Source organism: Malaclemys terrapin, chromosome 2, assembly GCF_027887155.1.
Source record: "Malaclemys terrapin pileata isolate rMalTer1 chromosome 2, rMalTer1.hap1, whole genome shotgun sequence".
Classification (NCBI taxonomy): Eukaryota; Metazoa; Chordata; order Testudines; family Emydidae; genus Malaclemys; species Malaclemys terrapin.
In genome coordinates, this window is record NC_071506.1 from 207,200,295 (window position 1) to 207,220,198 (window position 19,904).

Consider the following 19,904-nt stretch of genomic DNA (forward strand, 5'->3'; position numbering starts at 1 on the left):
TCATAAAGACACTCCAAGTGTTCCTCTGTTAAATTAGGTAGTTGTCAAAACCAAGGTTAATAGTAGGGGTTATGTAACTAACATGTAGACAGTTTACCCTTATCCCACATCTGCCTACTGTGGGATTCTTGTACCTTCCTCTGAGTTGACTGGTGCTGGTGACTGCCAGAAATAGGACACTGGACTCTGATCCACTATTGCAACTCCAGTGTTCCTGTGCTGTGGGAACACTCAGAAGGAGGACCTAGGTTTGTAAAAGAAAAGACATTTGTTCAAACGTGAATATTTGAGTGACAGAAAGACGGATGCAGAAAGTGACTGGTCAGATTGCTTTTTTCATAAATATTTTTCTCCCCCATTAAATTTTCTCTTTAAAATATCCTTTGATTTTTGCAGGTGACAGCTATTTCAGTTGTCAGTGTGACATTCTTCTTTCATTAAATAATTGTCTAATTGAGTTCAGCCTCTAAAGCTTACTGTAAAATGTGCTTTTGACAGCTATTTTCAACAGACGGGTTTCCTTTTCCTTTCATCCTCAGGGAGCCTTTTTATAAACTCTTGGTTCAAGGTCTTATCAAGAGTCAGACATATAAACTAACAACAACAAGCCAATATCTGAAGAGAGAGGAAATTGATCTCACTGGTAAGAGACCGTATGGGATGACCAGCACAGGTGCATCCAGAAAAGTCAAGGGCTAGTTCAGTGAAAAAGGATGTACAAGTCATAGTGCATGGAAAATTCATCAGTGAGGAGTGAATTCTTGTAATCATTAAACCGGAGATTGACTTTTGTGTGTGTTCTGGACTCGTATGCTTAATGCTGAATCCACATACAGAGAAAATACTACTCCAATTGCCTGTAACCATTACCAAACACAATATTTCTGCTATATTTGTTTTTACTTAAGCCTATTCTATGTCCAAAAATGACTAAAAGTGAGTATCTTATGGAGGCCATTCACTAGCCCATGTGAAAGGAGTTGGTGGTCTCAATTCCATTCCTAGTAGACTGATGTTCACATTACAAAACCATTAGCACAGTCAACACCATTGTTGGCAATCTGAACAGATAAGATCTAGATAGAATGGGCATAGAATGAACTTCTCTCCAATGCTTACATGCGATCCTTGCAGAGCAGTTTAAGAAAACATATGTTTGCTACTGCCTGTGCTATACTTGTACCTTGTATAAAAGGCAGAGTTTGTGTGCAGTAAGGAAATCTGCACTGGTGTAGCTCTACACCAGTGCAAACTCCCCATGTAGATGGATACATTGTAAAGCGGTGCTTGCACTGATGTGATTTACTCTAGCTGAAACCTGCAAACTTGCTGTCTATAAACATCCAAAGATGGAATCAAGGTAAATTTGCTCCAGTGGAAGTACACACCAGTACAGCACATCTACGCAGGAGGTTTGCATTGAGATAGCTACACTAATGCAAAAATCCTAATGCAATAGATTTAGCTTGCACGAGCACTGGATTTAGCTTTATAAAATGGAAGAAAGACATTTTCTCCCCTGCGTGATGGAAACATTATAATATTACTTCAGTAAAGATATGAAAGTAAAAAAGTTTTTTGTCTTATTCTCAGAATTGTTTTTTTCTCTTTCAATTATATGAGGCCATCAGAGAAGGGATTAGAAATAACCTAGTATTAAGTTTTGCTGCTCCAGATGTTTGTAGAACCAAATTAGTTATTATTGTATATGTTCTATATATTTAGGGACTGAACCAGTTCACATAAAAACCAAAGAGAAACTTCAGGTTACATGGGAAAAAATGAGTAAATCCAAGCATAATGGGATAGATCCTGAGGAATTAGTAGAGCAGTATGGCATAGACACTATGCGACTGTACATACTGTTTGCCGCGCCTCCAGAACAAGACATCTTGTGGGATGCAAAAAGTAAGTCAAGTTGTTTTGATTCTTTCCTCCTCTTGGTTTATTTCTGTTTGAAATACAGTTTGTTGTTTGTGATTTGGAGAATTGAATGTGAACAGCTGATGTAATGAGAAGATTACACTGGCTGTCTTTCTAAAACGGGACCTTTGTTGGGATCAAAGATACTTTTGTTAGTTATGTATGTATTTAACATTAATAATAGAAACAAAAGTGGACCTCTGATCTCATATGCTGGGTCACATTCTCTGAGAGTGATCAGTACCAGATGCTTCAGAGGACATTGCAGTCTTCCCTTGGTTAGTGGTTGGCTTAATTCCTAAAGCATGAGGGTTTATATTACTTCTCAAAAATATTATCCTACCTCATATAATTATAGATGTTCTCAATATCTATAGAAATGTCTAATCCTTTTCTGAATTCCGGTAAGCTACTGGCTTCAATATTTGGTAGCAGTGAGTTCCACAAGTTAATGATGCCATTTTTTGAAAAGTATCAGAGGGGTAGCCGTGTTTGTCTGGATCTGTAAAAAGTGACAGAGTCCTGTGGCACCTTATTTGTCATGTTTTGAAAAAGTATTCCTTTTAATCATCTTTACATATGTTGCCTTCAGTTTCACTAATTGTTCTTCTGTTATGGGAGCAGGTAAATATGACCATCTGATTGACCTTTCTAGGAGTCATTAATTTCTGACAATGGGTTCTTCAGACTTTCACATATAATCAAAAATTAGATTAGGTCATTCTGTTCCAGGCTTCATATTGAAAAGAATGTTTTACATTGGGAAGGTTTCTACAGAACTGAACAATCTTTTCTATAAAGGGTGTTCCAACATGAGGCTACGGCATAGGATCTGAAGCAATATTAAGGATGATGTGTCTCTAATATCCTCTGACAGACACAGCTGCAACACCACTGCATACATACATCTCTGTAAGGCTGTTGAAAGCAAGGATCTGCAATATGGCATCTTCGCTGCACACTAGAATATTAGTCTTAGGCAGAAAAAAGCCTGCAGAAATGTTCCATTATTATGAAGACATCCTGTACACTGAGGGAAATGGAAGCAGAGAGAAAAAAACTAAGCAACCTTTTATAAGTCTTTTCCTTCTGTTTTAGCTTATTTGAACTATGATCTTTGTAGTTTATGAAAATAGTGATACCACAGAATTGGACTACATGTCCACTTTGTAAATTGAGAAAATTATCTTTAAGAAGCTAATTTTGCAAGACAGTGTTAATTAGGCTACAGACTTGTTTAGGAAGCACCTCTCTCCCTTCTTCCCTTACAAACCTCTTAAAAGCTAAGATCAGGTGTATGTAAAAAATAGCTCCTTTGGTAATAATTTCTTACCCCAGTCTCTGAATCTCTCTTCTTACCAATGACTTAGAAAGCAGCTATTTTAAAATTAGATCACCTCCTCCTTTTTAATACAGTCTCTCTTGTTTTCATGATGGGAGAATCCATTTGGAGCTTTAAGCTGCTTTTATTTATTGTAGACATTTATGCAACACAGCTTGTTAAATGGGCTCTGAATACCATTTGAAAGATGCTGATAAAGACACTTAGATTGTATGCTGTTGAGTTACATAATTGATTAAACTAGGGTAAATAATGGATCCTACAAACACACAAAACATGTACAAGTGTCTGTCTAGTTTCACCCCTTAAATATGACTTGCTTATGGGGCTCTGCCTTTTCTAAATGAATGTGCAGCCCCAATGCCATCTTAATTTTAATTTCTGTTTTCTGTCTGCCTTCATAATATTTGGTGTGCACAGGAAAATGCATGCATTTCTTGTCACACAGAACTTCAATAAAACATCTAACTACATTGTTTTAAAAAATAAATGTTTTTAAATGATTTGTTCTACCTCTTCGTTCTTTGTTTGATCAGCATCTTATAGTGCAGCCTATACCAACTACAGTTCAGGCTAGTCTGTATCACTACCTTTTTTATTCGCTATGTACCAAACTACCACATTTCTAACAACAAACTTTTGGGGGTAGAGTTGATAACATTTTTTGTGTTAGATTCCTATCACGATCCTTTCCTGAAAGCACAAGACTGAGAGTCAGTAGGTTCTATTCCCGCCTCTCGTGGATTCTCCTGCCCTTGCTAACATTTAGTAGTGCCTTACTCTGTAAGTAATCTTATTGAAATCAGGCTCTAAGTGAGTCATCCTGTGTTACACAGCCTTTTTGCTGTTGTTTCCCCTTCTTGAAAATGAGAATAATGAAACTTTATCCCCTTTTTGTAAGTGCTATGCAGTCCTTGGATAAAAGGTGTTATTTTGCAAAGTATTATTACAGTTTGATGGTTATATTATACGCACACATTCTTTCATACGTACAAGCACAGATATCTTATACAATGCTAGGAGAAAAGCATTTTGCCATTCAGACAGGTTTCTTGTCAAATACAGAGTAGTGTAAAGAAAGATATTTTTTGAGAGTCACCTCTTGTTAAGGGAATATTGGAAAAACAGTAAAGAAACAGTTAACAAGATAATGAAAACAGTGTAATAAGCCTTCTGTAAACACTGCCTAAGGCCCGTCTTCTCCTTACAGTAACAAAATAATGTACATTCATTCTGAAGGAGCCACACTGGTAAACATAGCATTGACTTATTTTTGGCAAGAAACTCTGCAATATTATGTAATAACACTGGGTCAGATATTTGGCCTCATTAAAGCTGCTTTACACTTTTCCAGTGATGTAAAAAAGCCTTAAATCTATTGTAACCAGACATTTGGGGATCATCTCAGGATGGGGAATTCCCAGGTGGTGTAGCAGCTCTTATGCCACCCACTCATCCCTCACCACTTCCCTCCTCCCCTCCACTGCTCTCAAGTATAGACGTGTGGCCTGAGCACTGTTGTACTCAAACTGTCCCCAGCTAGAGGAGCAGCCTCAGAGGCTGGGACAATTTAAGAGTCTGGACTGGTGACCCCAAGGATTAGGGAGGACATATAGGTGGCTTATAGCCACCCTTTGCAGTCCCTGCTCCCCAAACTGAGCTGGGTGCTAAATAGATGATCCCAAGTAATCTGGCCCTTTGTCTTTCATTACCGTGGCAGACACTATATATTGATATGTCAGTATCTATATGTAATTTCTGTCATCACTATAGAAGAAAGTTTAAAAGAACCATCTCCATTCAGGAGTTTGTCCCATCTTTCTTGCAAATAAAAGCATATAAAAAAAGCCTGTTTTCCTGAGTAGTTGGCAGGACATTAGCTTGATAGTGGATTGTATTATACAGTTAGGATAATACATTGAACTGCTACTTAGAAAATATTCTTGATTTTCAGTAGTGTTCATTTGTCTTCATTAAAGCAACCTAACAATTTTTTAAATGTATTTTCAATTACACTGAGGTTTTTCTTGCAACATGTAATTTCCCCTTCAACGTTCAATGGTATGGAACTCTGTGGTACAATTTTTTTTCTGTTTCTTTTTGATGTGTTGGCTTCATTCATTACAACTCAAGTCTCCCTCTTTCTGAAATCTGTCATTAAACTCAGCTGATGCTGTCCCTGGTGTACGAAGATGGCAGTCACGCCTTTGGACCCTAGCAACCAAATTTATAGAAGCCAGGACTTCCAGCACTGTGCCCAATCCTCAGCTGTTGAACGAGAAGGAGAAGGCTGAAGCCAAAAAGATCTGGGAGCAGAAGAACCTTGTGGTCTCTGAGGTTAAAAGGAACTCTTAACTATTTTGAAAATGACTAGATAGATTACTAGTGTTGTTATATCATGCACCAGCAGTGTGCCTGACTTCTTGTGTTAGCAGGTCAAAAAGTGTGTCTTCAGATTATTCCATCATAAACTATTTTAATTGGGAAACTTTCTCTGCGTAAGCCTGGGGAGAGTGAGGTCTGGATAAGCATGTTTTTTCATAATTTAGTTTATCACAGGAATATCACCTCCGCAGATTGCATATGGGATGTGTGTGTGATATTGTTTTGAGAGAAAGGTAATACTTAGTCCTGTCACAAGTGCAGGGGACTGGACTAATGACCTCTTGAGGTCCCTTCCAGTTCTATGATTCTATGTGTATGCACATTGCAATTTGCAGCTGATTGTTAATGTTGTTTTTTTTCTAAAAAGCAAAATGCTCAGTATATGGAAATTGTAAGTAACTAATGAAAGTGAACATTTTTTGTATAACTAGGTAACAAGTTACTTCACAAAAGATTACTTGTTTAATGCTGCAATCTCTCGACTGATGGGCCTCACTAACTTACTCTCAGTAAGTATGACATCTAAAAGAGCTTATGCAATAACCTCTTTTTCAATCTCTGGACATACAACTGTACAGCCAAAATAGGAGCATAGCCTTTGTCTATCTTATATCATATTATAAATAATTACTACCATTACTACAACTATTGCTTTTATGGCCCCATAAACTTGCATTGTACATCAATTCAAATGAAGTGCACACTAGTATCAGGTGTACTATATATTGCCATGAATAGCTTAAAGAGGAATTTGACTAACATTAAAACTTTTTAACTAAATTAAAACTAATTTTAATATCTTCCATTCATTTGTGGACCTATGCAGAGATACATACACACATATATAGAAAGGATCTAAACCACCTGATTGTTTTGTTGTTTACATCTGTGTCCAATAATTTCAAGGGAAGCCCCTTTGAGTTCTTCATTCAGTTTTGTTTTAAATTAGAAGTTAGTCTTTTTAAAGAAATTAGTTACTATAATCATTCCAATAAATAAAAAAGAAATATTGTTACTACTGACGGGCAAAATCACAAATCCCTTGCATTCCTCTGCGATCACTTTCAGCACTAGAGCTTTTGACATTAAGAAAGCCTGGAAAATCTCTTTTTTTTTAATAAAATAACTTTAATTTGGCACTCTTAATTTGAACCATCGTACTGCAGATTAGCCAAGTGGTAATAGGTCAAATATAATAACTGTTGCCTTTATTATTGTGCTATACTTGATTGAGGAAATAATTCTGTTTAATTTTACAGTGACCAAAATTAGAGGTCAAATTAAACATTGATATTTTTCATCTTTGATTGCAATTAATTGTAATTAGACTTTAACTTGTGATTCTAAGCCAGTTGTTGGTTAAATTACAACACTTAACACAAGTCCCCCTAAGACATAGGCAAATACTGTATTGAAATAGCAAAAATCCTAGAGACTACATAGTTCATGGGAATGAAAATGTGAGGTTTTTTCTCCAGATCAGAGATTCATATCACTTCAGACAAACATCCGAGTACTTGAACACCACTCTAAATTCTGTGGTCAAGAAATAAGGGTGGGTATCTTTCAAGCACAAGTTTCCTTGTAACATTTCAGTACTTCCTCTTTCAATCCCAGCTGAAACCAGGAAGTGTGGAGATGTGTGAAAATTAAAATTTGACGAAAAACCAAGTACTAAACTCAGTCAAGCCCTAGACAAAGGGTATGTCTACACTACGGGATTAATCCGAATTTAGATCATTCGGATTTGAGAAACAGGTTGTATAAAGTCGAAATGAGTGCGGCCACACTAGCACAGTAATTCGGTGGTGTGCGTCCAAGTACCGGGGCTAGCGTCGATTTCTGCACCGTTGCACTGTGGGTAGCAATTCCATAGCTATCCCATAGTTCCCGCAGTCTCCTGCGCCCATTGGGATTGTGGGTTAAGATCCCAGTGCCTGATGGGACAAAAAACATCGTCGCAGGTGGTTCTGGGTACAGCCTCACTTCCTCCCTCCCTCCCTCCCTGCATGAAAGCAACGGACGGCAGACAACCATTTTCGCGCCTTTTTTCCTGGGTGGGTGAACACTGCAGACTCCATACCACGGCAAGCATGGAGCCCGCTGAGGTCAAGACAGCACTCATGAATATTGCAAACACCTCGCACGTTCTCGTGGAGTTTATGCTCAGCCAGGACCAGAAAAACGAGGCAAGGAGGCAGCGGCGGCGGCAGCGCAGCGACAAGCATGATGAGGACATGGACACGGACACAGAATTCAGTGAAACCACAGGCCCCGGTGCTTTGGAGATCATGTTGTTAATGGGGCAGATTCTATCCATGGAACGCCGATTCTGGGCAAGGGAAACAAGCACAGACTGGTGGGACCGCATAGTGTTGCAGGTCTGGGACGATTCCCAGTGGCTGCGGAACTTTCGCATGCGTAAGGGCACTTTCATGGAACTTTGTGACTTGCTGTCTCCTGCCCTGAAACGCCAGAATACCAAGATGAGAGCAGCCCTCACAGTTGAGAAGCGCGTGGCGATAGCCCTGTGGAAGCTTGCAACGCCAGACAGCTACCGGTCAGTCGGGAATCAATTTGGAGTGGGCAAATCTACGGTGGGGGCTGCTGTGATGCAAGTAGCCAAAGCAATCACTCAGGTGCTGCTACGAAAGTTAGTGACTCTGGGAGATGTGCAGGCTATAGTGGATGGTTTTGCTGCAATGGGATTCCCTAACTGTGGTGGGGCAATAGACGGAACCCATATCCCTATCTTGGCACCGGAGCACCAAGCCACCGAGTACATAAACCGCAAGGGGTACTTTTCAATGGTGCTGCAAGCACTTGTGGATCACAAGGGACGTTTCACCAACATCAACGCGGGCTGGGCGGGAAGGGTTCATGACGCTCGCGTCTTCAGGAACACTACTCTGTTTAAAGGGCTGCAGCAAGGGACTTACTTTCCGGACCAGAAAATAACCGTTGGGGATGTTGAAATGCCCATAGTTATTCTTGGGGACCCAGCCTACCCCTTAATGCCATGGCTTATGAAGCCATACACAGGCAGCCTGGACAGGAGTCAGGAGCTGTTTAACTACAGGCTAAGCAAGTGCAGAATGGTGGTAGAATGTGCATTTGGCCGTTTAAAAGGTCGCTGGCGTTCATTATTGACTCGCTCTGACCTCAGCCAAAGAAATCTCACCATTGTTATTTCTGCTTGCTGTGTGCTCCACAATCTCTGTGAAAGTAAGGGGGAGACCTTTATGGCGGGGTGGGAGGCTGAGGCAAATCGCCTGGCTGCTGATTACGCGCAGCCAGACACCAGGGCGATTAGAAGATCACACCATGAAGCGCTGTGCATCAGAGAAGCTTTGAAAACCAGTTTCATGGCTGGCCAGGCTACCGTGTGAAATATCTGTTTGTTTCTCCTTCATGAAAACCCTCCCCCTTTACTGACTGATTTTCTGTAAGGAACCCACCCTGCCCCTTCCCCCAGCTTTCTTTCAAACCAAATAAAGTCACTATCATTTAAAAATCATTTATTCTTTATTAATAGATTAGAAAAAGAGGGAGGGAACCCGGGTGGTATTTGGGAGGAGGATTGCTGGGAAGGAAAAAGCCACAAAGAAAAGGTTAAAAAAATGACAGCCTTTTGCTTGGGCTGTCTACTGGGGTGGAATGGGAAGGTGTACGGAGCCTCCCCCCCCCGCGTTCTTACACGTCTGGGTGAGGAGGATACGGAACATGGGGAGGGGGGAGGGTGGAACAGGGGCTGAAGCGGCAGTCTGTTTTCCAGCAGCCGTTCCTGAACCTCCACCAGACGCCGGAGCAGCCCCAGCGTTGCATCCTTCATCCTCTGGTCTTCCTGCCGCCATCTCTCATCTCGATCGTCTCTCCTCTCCTCACGTTGGTCCCTCCTCTCCTCACGTTGGTCCCTCCTCTCCTCACGTTCACTGACTTCTTTCCTATACTTTGAAACTGTTTCCTTCCACTCATTCAGATGAGCTCTGTCACTCCTGCTGGATTGCATAATTTCAGAAAACATGTCCTCCCGCGTCTTCTTCTTACGACGCCTTATCTGTGATAACCTTCGGGATAGAGGAGGGAGGCTTGAGGAATTTGCAGCTGCTGTAGGGAGGGGAAAAAAGAGAGAATTGTTTTAAAAGCTACATTTTGCAGAACAATGCTTATACTCTTTCACGGTGACCAACACTGTTCACATTACATAGCACATGTGATTTCTGTGCAAGGTCGCATTTTGCCTCTTAATGCTGAGTGCTTGTTGCTTTGCTGCTAGAGATCACAGGTCTGGGCAACAGAATTTGGCTTGCATGCGGCCATGGTAAGCCATTGTTTTACAGCTTCTGCACCCTCCTTTCCCACATACCAAGCATAGCCTGTAGAGTGCTGCAGAAGCCTGGCCAATCTCAGCCAGTTGGGGGGGGGGGCAGTGTGGGGGGGCTTGTCTGGGCCCCTTCAGGCAAGTAGAGTGCTGCGGTTTTTCTGTTAACATTCAGCAGCACCAGAAAACAAACTAACCCCCCCCCCCGCCATGAATTCTCTGGGATGATCACGGTACCCCTCCCCCCACCGCATGGCTGGTATCAGGGAAGATCCCTGCAGGCACCAAACTACCCCCCCCCCCCGCCGCCGACCCGCCGCCGACCCCCCCCCCTCGCCATGAATTCTCTGGGATGATCACGGTACCCTCCCCCCACCGCGTGGCTGGTAACAGGGAAGATCCCTGCTAGCCAAACGCGGAAAACTTCAGGGCCAATTTCCCATCTGCGCTTGGCTAACTGCAGGGAAGGATTTATTTTCCGCCACAGGCAAACAGCCCAGTAGGAACGGCCACCTCTGTCCCCTTAATTAAGTTCCCGTATTTCAACCAGGTTACCAGGAGTGATATCACTCTCCTGAGGATTACACAACAAGATAAAGAACGGATGTTGCTTGAATGCCAGCAAACACCGGGACCATACGCTGCCAGGCTTTGTCAGGCAATGATACCAGATTACTTGCTGCAAGCATGGCGTGGTCAAGTGTCCTACCATGGAGGAGGGAATAAGGATGCACTGCCCAGAAACCTTCTGGCAAGGCTTTCGGAGTACCTCCAGGAGAGCTTCATGGAGATGTCCCTGGAGGATTTCCGCTCCATCCCCAGACACGTTAACAGACTTTTCCAGTAGCTACAGACTTTTCCAGTAGCTGAACTGACCGCGAATGCAAAGTCAGGCAAAGTAATCATTAAAAACCGTTTGCTTTTAAAACAAGTTTTATATTTTAAAAGGTAAACTCACCTGAGGTCCCTTCCATGGGGTCAGAGTCTTGGGTACTGGCTTGGGAGGCTTGGGAGGGTACTTCAGTCAGGGTGATAAAAAGATCCTGGCTGTTGGGGAGAATGGAGTGCTGTGTGCTCTCTGCAAGCTCATCCTCCTCCTCCTCCTCCTCTACCCCATCGGCAGAATCCTCAGGCGTCGAGACTATCCCCGACCCAGAATCCACGAACAAAGGTGGGGTAGTGGTGGCAGCCCCCCCTAGAATTGCATGCAGCTCGGCGTAGTAGCGGCATGTCCGCGGCTCTGACCCGGAGCGACCGTTTGCCTCCTTTGTTTTTTGATAGGCTTGTCTGAGCTCCTTGACCTTCACGCGGCACTGCTCAGAGTCCCTATTGTGGCCTCTCTCCATCATGCCCTTGGAAATTTTTTCAAAAGTTTTTGCATTTCGTCTTTTAGAACGAAGTTCTGCAAGCACTGAATCCTCTCCCCATACAGCGATCAGATCCAGTACCTCCCTCACGGTCCATGCTGGTGCTCTTTTTCGATTATCAGCCTGCATGGTTACCTGTGCTGATGAGGTATCTGTGGTCACCTGTGCTCTCCACGCTGGGCAAACAGGAAATGAAGTTCAAATGTTCGCGGGGCTTTTCCTGTCTACCTGGCCAGTGCATCCGAGTTCGGATTGCTGTCCAGAGCGGTCACAATGATGCACTGTGGGATAGCTCCCGGAGGCCAATACCATCGAATTGCGGCCACACTAACCCTAATTCGAATTGCTAAAATCGATTTTGGCGCTACTCCGCTCGTTGGGGTGGAGTACAGAAATCGATTTAAAGGGCCCTTTACATCGAATTAAATGGCGTCGTTGTGTGGACGGTTACAGGGTTAATTCGAATTAAAGCTGATAAATCCGAATTAAAGTCGTAGTGTACACCAGCTGAAAGATGAAGAATTGAATATACATAGAAACTGAACCATCCTCATCATTGGAGATGGTTCCTCCAGCTCAGAGTGGAAGCATGCTGGCAGGGCAGAATAGGGGAAAGCTTGTATAGCTTCCACCTATGTTCTACCTTTTCTAGAGATAAATGATAAACAGGGGGATTCAGTTTCATATGCTGTCGGTCCGGCACCTTTCACAAGAACTTATAAAGAACCACTACAAAAATAACAAAGACTTGAACCACAAAAGATTTTCCTATGTTTTTCATTCCCACGTTTTTTTTAGATCTCTTTAACTCTATACCAGCTTTTTCTAGACCAGGCCAGGATCCTATTCTAATAACCCCTATCTCAGTAAAACACATGCCATGGTTACATTCCTGGTCTGGCTTAATATTCTGACATGGTTTTTTTAAATGAATTGTGAACTTACTGGGCACTGCACTTCTGGAGGTGTGTGGGAAAACACATTCCAGTACCCAGAATTCTCTTCAAGGCCCCAATCATACAAAGGCTTCCATATGAGCAGACCCCCTACACCCCCAGAGGTCCAGTCACACTGATCCTTTTTTGGAGTCCAAGTTTGTAGCCATTTTATAAGAGTGCTGGTGCCTGAGCTCTGTGTAAGAGTCTTCTGTGCGCAGCTCTTTCCAGTGGTGCACTTTGGGAGCAAGAATTTAGAATGGTTTCTATTTTCATCCTCCATGCCTTTTTTAAGCTTCTGATTCATTGTAAAATGGGACTTTTTCTGGATTTAGGCATTGATTTATATGTTTATTATTTCATTCTCTCCATTACAAACTGCCTTTTTATAGGAATATTTATACTTATAATTCCTGTTTCTTTTTCTTCCCCTTTTCCATAGCAAGCCTCTCAACCTCTCATTCTTCACAGTGCAGAATTTGAAGATGCTTTGGCTACTCTTTGTATTATGGTTGCACCTATGGCCCCGCACATAGCCTCAGAGCTATGGAAAGGTATTTGCATAAAATGCTTTTTATTACTCCTGCAGAAAAAATAAGGTTGGGGAAATAATTTCCAAGGAAGTTACATCATAATAACTAGATAAGTTTACAAGAAGCATCTTAAAAACGATGCACCTCCTAGGCACTTTATAGCCCACAGATCAAGACCAGTCCTCTCCTCAGTCAGTCACCATAACCCCCAAACACACAACTTTCCCACCCCAGGGAGTTGGGTTTAGTAGTGTCCTCATGCCTGTCATTCCCCTTCACCCATATAATTCCTACAGTAACCTGAGTCTTATAGATTGATCACTCTGCACTTTCTGCTTTCATGATTTATATATATGGTCACATTGTAGTTTTTCTGTGGTGATGATGTGATGGGTGAGGAAAAGGTTACGTTTCTTTGGGTGAGAGGAAAAAGGACCTGCCACACCCAGAAGGACTTGTACAGGCTGTCATGGAGGGAAAAGCTGACAGCTGGGCCTGGGGAAGAAAACAGACCTTTTAAAAGAAGGGTTTGTACTCATCTCTGTGATGAGTTTGGGCTAAGAGGACCCCTGTCTACAGGGCTATGTGCCAAGCAGCATGAAGGGTTGTGGATTCATAGTACTACTATTGTAGCATTCCCTGGACAACTGCTGATGTGAGTTAACTCCTTTAAGGGACTTGAGATAAAACCTTGCTTAAGACTTTCATCAGCTGCGTACCCTAATATCTGAATCCCTAAGTTGGCCAAAACTTATAACCCTGCTAGAGTTGCCATCAGTAGGGTGAGGGATGTACATACCAGAATTCAGAAGTCAGCAGCAATCATATTAATGATTTGTTGATAGAAATGCCAGGATATATGTGAGAAAATGGGAATATATTCCCTTTTAAAGTTGGCCACGATGGACTGTGTTACCTTGGGCATTGCATTTTATGAAGCAACGTTCAGAAGCAAAGATCTTCATGCTGTAGTTGTTTGACTCAGCAGAGCTACTACAATAGATCCTCAAGCGTTAAGAACAACTTAGGAATGGAGGTTGTTCATAACTCTGAAATGTTCTTAACTCTGAACAAAACGTTATGGTTGTTCTTTCAAAAGTTTACAACTGAACATTGACTTAATACAGTTTTGAAACTTTGCTATGCAGAAAAAAAATGCTGCTTTTAACCATCTTAATTTAAATGAAACAAGCACAGAAACAGTTTCCTTGCCTTGTCAAATCTTTTTGTTAAACTCTCTTTATATTTTTAGTAGTTTACATTCAACACAGTACCGTGCTGTATTCGTTTTTTTTGGAGGGTGGGGGGGGGGGTCTCTGTTGCTGCCTGATTACGTACTTCTGGTTCCAAATGAGGTGTGTGGTTGACTGGTCAGTCGGTAACTCTGGTGTTCACAACTCTGAGGTGCTACTGTACATAGCTTATTTTTCAGAGCCACGTATAGCATTGTAATACTTACTGCCAGAGAAAAGGATTCTTGAGGAGAAATATTAATTTTAGTTGATGGTTTACAGGTAATAGATATTGGAATATTTGTTTATGTGGAAATTTTTTCTTGCCTGTAAACCATCAACCAAAATTCATTTTTCTCTTTGTTTGCACAGAAATTACTATAATTGCCACAATCTGATCTTCCAACTGTTTGGAGTTTTTATTGCATCTGCATACAGTGCCAAGCATAATGGGGGGCGGGAACACTAACTGAGGCCTCTAGACACTGCTGAAATACAAATAATATTAATGAATAGAGAATTATGAAATATGTTTGGTAAAATGACAAAAACTACCAACATGTCTTGGCTCAGATCTCTCTCTGGTCAAACATAGGACCTGAGCCTGCAAAATACGGAATGCCCTCAGTTCTCATTTAAAGTCTTTAGGAGTTGTGGATGCTCAGTATTTTTCAGGATCTGGCCTATATATGATGTGAGAATACAGAGCAAGAACACCAATTAATGGACTTGTGCTCTCTTCTCTTGCTACATATATTTGAAGATGCAGTTGTGTTGTCCAGAGACTCCACCTCATGCACAAATGAGGTTAGCCTACAACTACAAAAACAGTTTGTTTAGATTGCTAAACTCAGAATCATATGGATTGAATATGAGAATTTCTGTATCATCCTGATCATCATTACACTCTATAGTTAAGCTATTTTATCACAAGAGAGATCTGTTACTATTGCCTGCTTTATATAGTATATAAATCGTGTTACTTGGAGAGGATCCAACATTTGTCATTATTCAATCAAGACATCTGTGAAAAGTATCCATCTAGAGCCAAGTTATTCAATAACAGGGAAGCAAGTTAATGTTCTCAAACATATGAGTCTGCATTCCTGATCTTCTAACCCTTGATAATCAGCAATTTCGGCATTTTCTTCAATCCCATTGTATACAGAGGTAAATTCTTGGATTATTTCAAGAACTATAGCTTTAAGATTTTAAAGACATTCACATGTATATGAGCATAATTTGTAAAGTTATAAGCGATTTGTGTTGACTGTACCTTTTACCTCATATTTGTACACCTCATCATTACAGTTATAATCATACCTACTGGAAAAGAAGTGTTTAATAAGATTTTGGACTTGACCGTTAAACAATCTTTTCACTGTTTTTAAAAAGACAGAAAACATTAATATTAAGATTTTTAAATCCTCCACTTAATCTCTGTTTGTGCTTCAGTTCTTCATCTGCAAAATAGGGGTAATTATCTCTGTGCCTTGGTTTCACAGCTATAAAATAGGTATGATAGTATTTCCTTTCTCCACTCTTTCTGCCTCCTGTATTTCGCTTGTATTCTCTACAAGGCATGGTCTGTGTCTCTTACTTTGTGTTTGTACAGTACCTACCACAGTTGAGCCCCAATCTTAGTTGGAGGTGCTACAGTAATACAAATAGTAATAAAGCTATATATTTGCTATCTAAATTTTGGCCCTAAAATTTAATCTGATACAGTCCCTTTAATTTACTTTTTGTTTCTTTCAGTAATGAATTTAAGAAGAATTTTCTTTCTAAAGATAGAATCAGACAAGTCTTAATAATTGAATAGATATTTTTCCTGTTGGCTAAGAACAACATTGAACAGGAAAACAGATTCTTCTGTTTAACCTGCATCATGTTACACTCCTTTATTTGAACTATCCTTGAAAAGAAATGATTTTGCTGTGTTAATAGTATTTTGCAACTAGGGAGTGTTTATTGGGTAATTAAATATACCTAGCATTTAATGCATTACAGCCTTTAAAAAAGAGAGAGAGCACAGTTTGAATGTTTTGCATAGTACTTTGCAGTGTAATTAAGCTGCCTTCTAGACTGTATTACATTTTAGTAGTATAATCTCATTAATCTTTTCAACTGCTTCTTGTCACTGACTATGGGTAAGCTTGGCAAAATCCTTTTTTATATATAATTTCAACAGATATTGATTATATTTAAGGATTTTTTTCTATTTTTAATCTATTTATAGCTCAGTGGTTTGAGCATGGGCCTGCTAATAACCCCAAGGTTGAGAGCTCAATCCTTGAGGGGGCCATTCAGGGATCTGGGGCAAAAATCTGTCTGGGGATTGGGCCTGCTTTGAGCAGGGGGTTGGACTAGATGACCTCCTGAGGTCCCTTCCAACCCTGATATTCTATGATTCTATGAAATTTTCACAGTTGCAGGAAGTTATGGGGGTCAGACAATAATTATTTAATGACAGTAGACATTGAGATTCCAAACATTAGAGCCTTATAAAGTTATAACTTTATTGTCAATATCAGACATCAAAATATACAAAGTAAATATGTTTAATCAATAATCCAATAATTCCCTAGCAGCATTTTTCTTTCTTTACCTATCTGTACATTTCTATTATTGATGCAAATTATTTTTTGTCTGGGTATACAGTGAAATTGATGTTTTCCAACATTTACCAATAAAAATTTAATTCTTCCAAGCTTATGGGCAAGAATGAAGTGTGTAAGAAGATATTGCAACAGACAAATTCTGCTTTAAACTAACATCACTTTTGTATTTCAGTAGCACCAAGACTCCCCAATCAGGGCACCATTGTGCTTGGCACTGTATACACACATCATGAAAAGACAGTACCTGCTCCCAAAGCTCTTACAATCTAAGTAGGTGACAAAAGACAACAGGAAAAAAACAACAAACAGGCTGGGAGAGCACAAGCTAACATGGAAACAGTTGTGAATAGTATGATGAGACATCAGCAGCCTAGATATTATCAAGAGTTTTTTAGGCATCACAACAGAGATGATTTATAATTTAGCTTTTAGTCCACCACCTTCTGGTTCTTATGGTCCAATGGCAAAGCCCTCAAAATCAGCACTCTGGGTTTAATGTCACAGAATCCCTCTGGTGTAATATTTAGCCTTGTATTATAACCCTTCTTTTTTATAGATTATAATGCACAAGAAAGGAACATTTTTGTAAAATAGAATCAAAACCCAATAATTTCTGCACATCAGTGATTGAAAACTGCTTTATTTGTTTGGTTTATATGTGACCATTTTGTTTATATATTTCAAGCAGAACTTTGGATAAGCAGAGAAATCTACTTAGGCCTGAGCAGTACATTTTTCCAGTTAGAGTACACCTCTACCCCAATATAACGCGACCCGATATAACACGAATTCGGATATAACGTGGTAAAGCAGTGCTCCGGGGGGGGGTAGGGCTGCGCACTCTGGTGGATCAAAGCAAGTTTGATATAATGCAGTTTCACCTATAACGTGGTAAGATTTTTTTGGCTCCCAAGGACAGCGTTATATTGAGGTAGAGGTGTATAGGGAAAGGCTGTTTGAATGCTGTCTGATAAATGTATTACCTTTCAGTAGTTGAGCAATAATAACTGAGTAGCTACAGTACTTTGATATTTTTGTATCTTACTTTTTTGGGAAGTGCCCCTTTCTCCAGCTTAGGGCAGGAACTGTTTCCAGTGTCTTTGTGTCAGCTTAATTCTGTTACGCAGTATACACTACGCTGTAGTTTAACCAAAAAACCCCCCAAACCAACAACAGTTAATATAGCCCCTCAGTGTGTGAAGAGTTCATCAGGCTGACATACATTTTGGCAGTCTGTGAACACTAACAGGATGAGGAAATCTATTTCCTTCCTGAAACCTTGTATCTGAGGAATATACATGCACCACTGCTAAATTTGAGACTCTTTGTGTGTGTTTGTGCTTATCCAGTATTTTCTCATCCAGGCAAGTATGTGTAGCTGCTTGTTTTGAGAAGTTTCATTTGTGCTAGACCTACTTCTGTCATGAAAAGGTGAAAGTGCCATGTGATATGTGTTAAACAAGCATGGTCACTTCATCCACTTTTCATGATTTATTGAAATTTAGCATAATTACTGGTATTTATGATGCCATAATTGTCTTGGCAACAAATTAACAGTCATTACAATAGTCTCATTCCTGAAATCCTGATTCAGTTTTAACTCAGTCCTTGCTCAGGGAAAACCTCCACTGGCTGCTGTCAGTGTTTTATCTGAAGAATAAAGGCTAAATAAAAATTCTGTTAAAGTTACTAAAAGGACGGGTAATTTTGCTTTGTCCTTGCACAAACCACATATTTACCATTGATATATTTGGTCTTCATCATCTGAACTATGCTCCTTTCCGAGCTTTCTCACCAGATTTTGACCGTTTATAAATGCCCTGGAAGAGTCTCAGAGAAGTACAGGACAGTGGAGTGGAGTTGTAGTGCTGGAGCAGAGGATTCCTGAGTCATTTATCCTGTGCAGGAAAGAATGACTCAGGATGGCCTAGGACAATGTACCTTACAAGCTAGGTCAATAATAGTAACTGTGCAAAGCTAGTTTAAGTGCAGTGTGTGAAATGTTTTTTGTTTAGTGATACACTTGTATTTTCATGGCTCACAAAACCCAAAGGCCTTTGAATGCATTGTCAAAGTCCCCACAAAAATCTAAAAGCAGAAATCTCAATAAGCAACATGATCCAATATAAAAACTTGCCACCAGTTTCTTGTCAGATCAAGAATAATACATCTGTATGAATTGAGAAGGAAAAACCATGGTGAGCCTTGTTCAGAAGGATGCAGTTGGAGTAAGCTAAATGGGAGAACATTCCAAAACTCTGGCTCTAGAAATCTAGGCCTGCATCCCATAAAATTATTTGATGTTTATGGGTTCCTGCTGTGAGACATACAAAATGATCCCCATGGGATTGTATTCAGCTAAGTTTAAGTTTAGCTTTGGGTACCCACTTGTGTGGTACTAGTAACGTTGCACAATTTTCCTCCCAGCTGTTTGGAAACAGCTATGGTAGTACTGTATTGACTTAATTGCTGTGCTGTTGCAAAGCATAGCACATGTGCTCTGCAGACATGTACCTCCTGTACTGCCAAATGTGCATCCTGATATTCCTCTGGTTTGATTTTATTTAATGGGAAGGTCCATTTAAAACCCCAGTACAGAAATATACCAAGAGCAAAGTAGAGTGATGACAATATACTTGGAATTGATTGCAGAGGCAAATAGAATACTAATCAAACATGAAAATCTGCTAAATATTGTAAATGGCTGTACAGAGGTGCTTGAAAGCACTTCATTTGTCTGTGTAATGGTATTTTTACTCAATGCAGACGCTCATTGTTTGTCTCTGCCAAACCCAGAGATTGCTAAAATACCCCTTGAATAACAAATACTTGCATCACATTAATATATGATCATTCTGTGCTGCCCCTTTCTAATATTTCCATATCTCTGCCTAAAACCCTTGCCTTAAACTCTGGTCACAGCCACTTTAGATCCCTCTACTGGCTTCCTCTTACCTCCCTCGTCACATTCAGTCACCCCTCTTCCTTGCCTTCATAGTGCTACCATCTGCCTACCTGTCTATGCAAACTTCTTTTGACTTTTCCTTCTCCCTCATCCCAGGCTACATGCCTCTTTGCCCTTATGTACACTAGAAACATTTGTACTCCTATTCCAGCACCAGTGCAGTTGTAGTACCGCTGGAAAAGTACAGGTACAATTTTTTCTAGCGTAGTTGCATCCATTGTTTCATTGTACCATGCTTGTCTCCATGCCTTCTTTCATGTGGCCCTGTAAGCTTGGGAGC

The 19,904-nt window shown here is 40.6% G+C and overlaps 1 protein-coding gene across 2 annotated transcripts in view; it reads left to right on the plus strand.

Annotated features, from left to right (window-relative positions):
- The window catches only part of LARS2 (leucyl-tRNA synthetase 2, mitochondrial), a 117,402-nt gene that overhangs the window by 81,052 nt on the left and 16,446 nt on the right, over nucleotides 1–19,904 (plus strand). For both annotated transcript variants that reach the window (XM_054019628.1, XM_054019629.1), the window contains 5 exons: nucleotides 540–643; nucleotides 1,726–1,908; nucleotides 5,433–5,602; nucleotides 6,082–6,159; nucleotides 12,716–12,827. In XM_054019628.1, coding sequence (XP_053875603.1) covers nucleotides 540–643; nucleotides 1,726–1,908; nucleotides 5,433–5,602; nucleotides 6,082–6,159; nucleotides 12,716–12,827 — 647 coding nt within the window. The remainder of the gene's footprint in view (nucleotides 1–539; nucleotides 644–1,725; nucleotides 1,909–5,432; nucleotides 5,603–6,081; nucleotides 6,160–12,715; nucleotides 12,828–19,904) is intronic.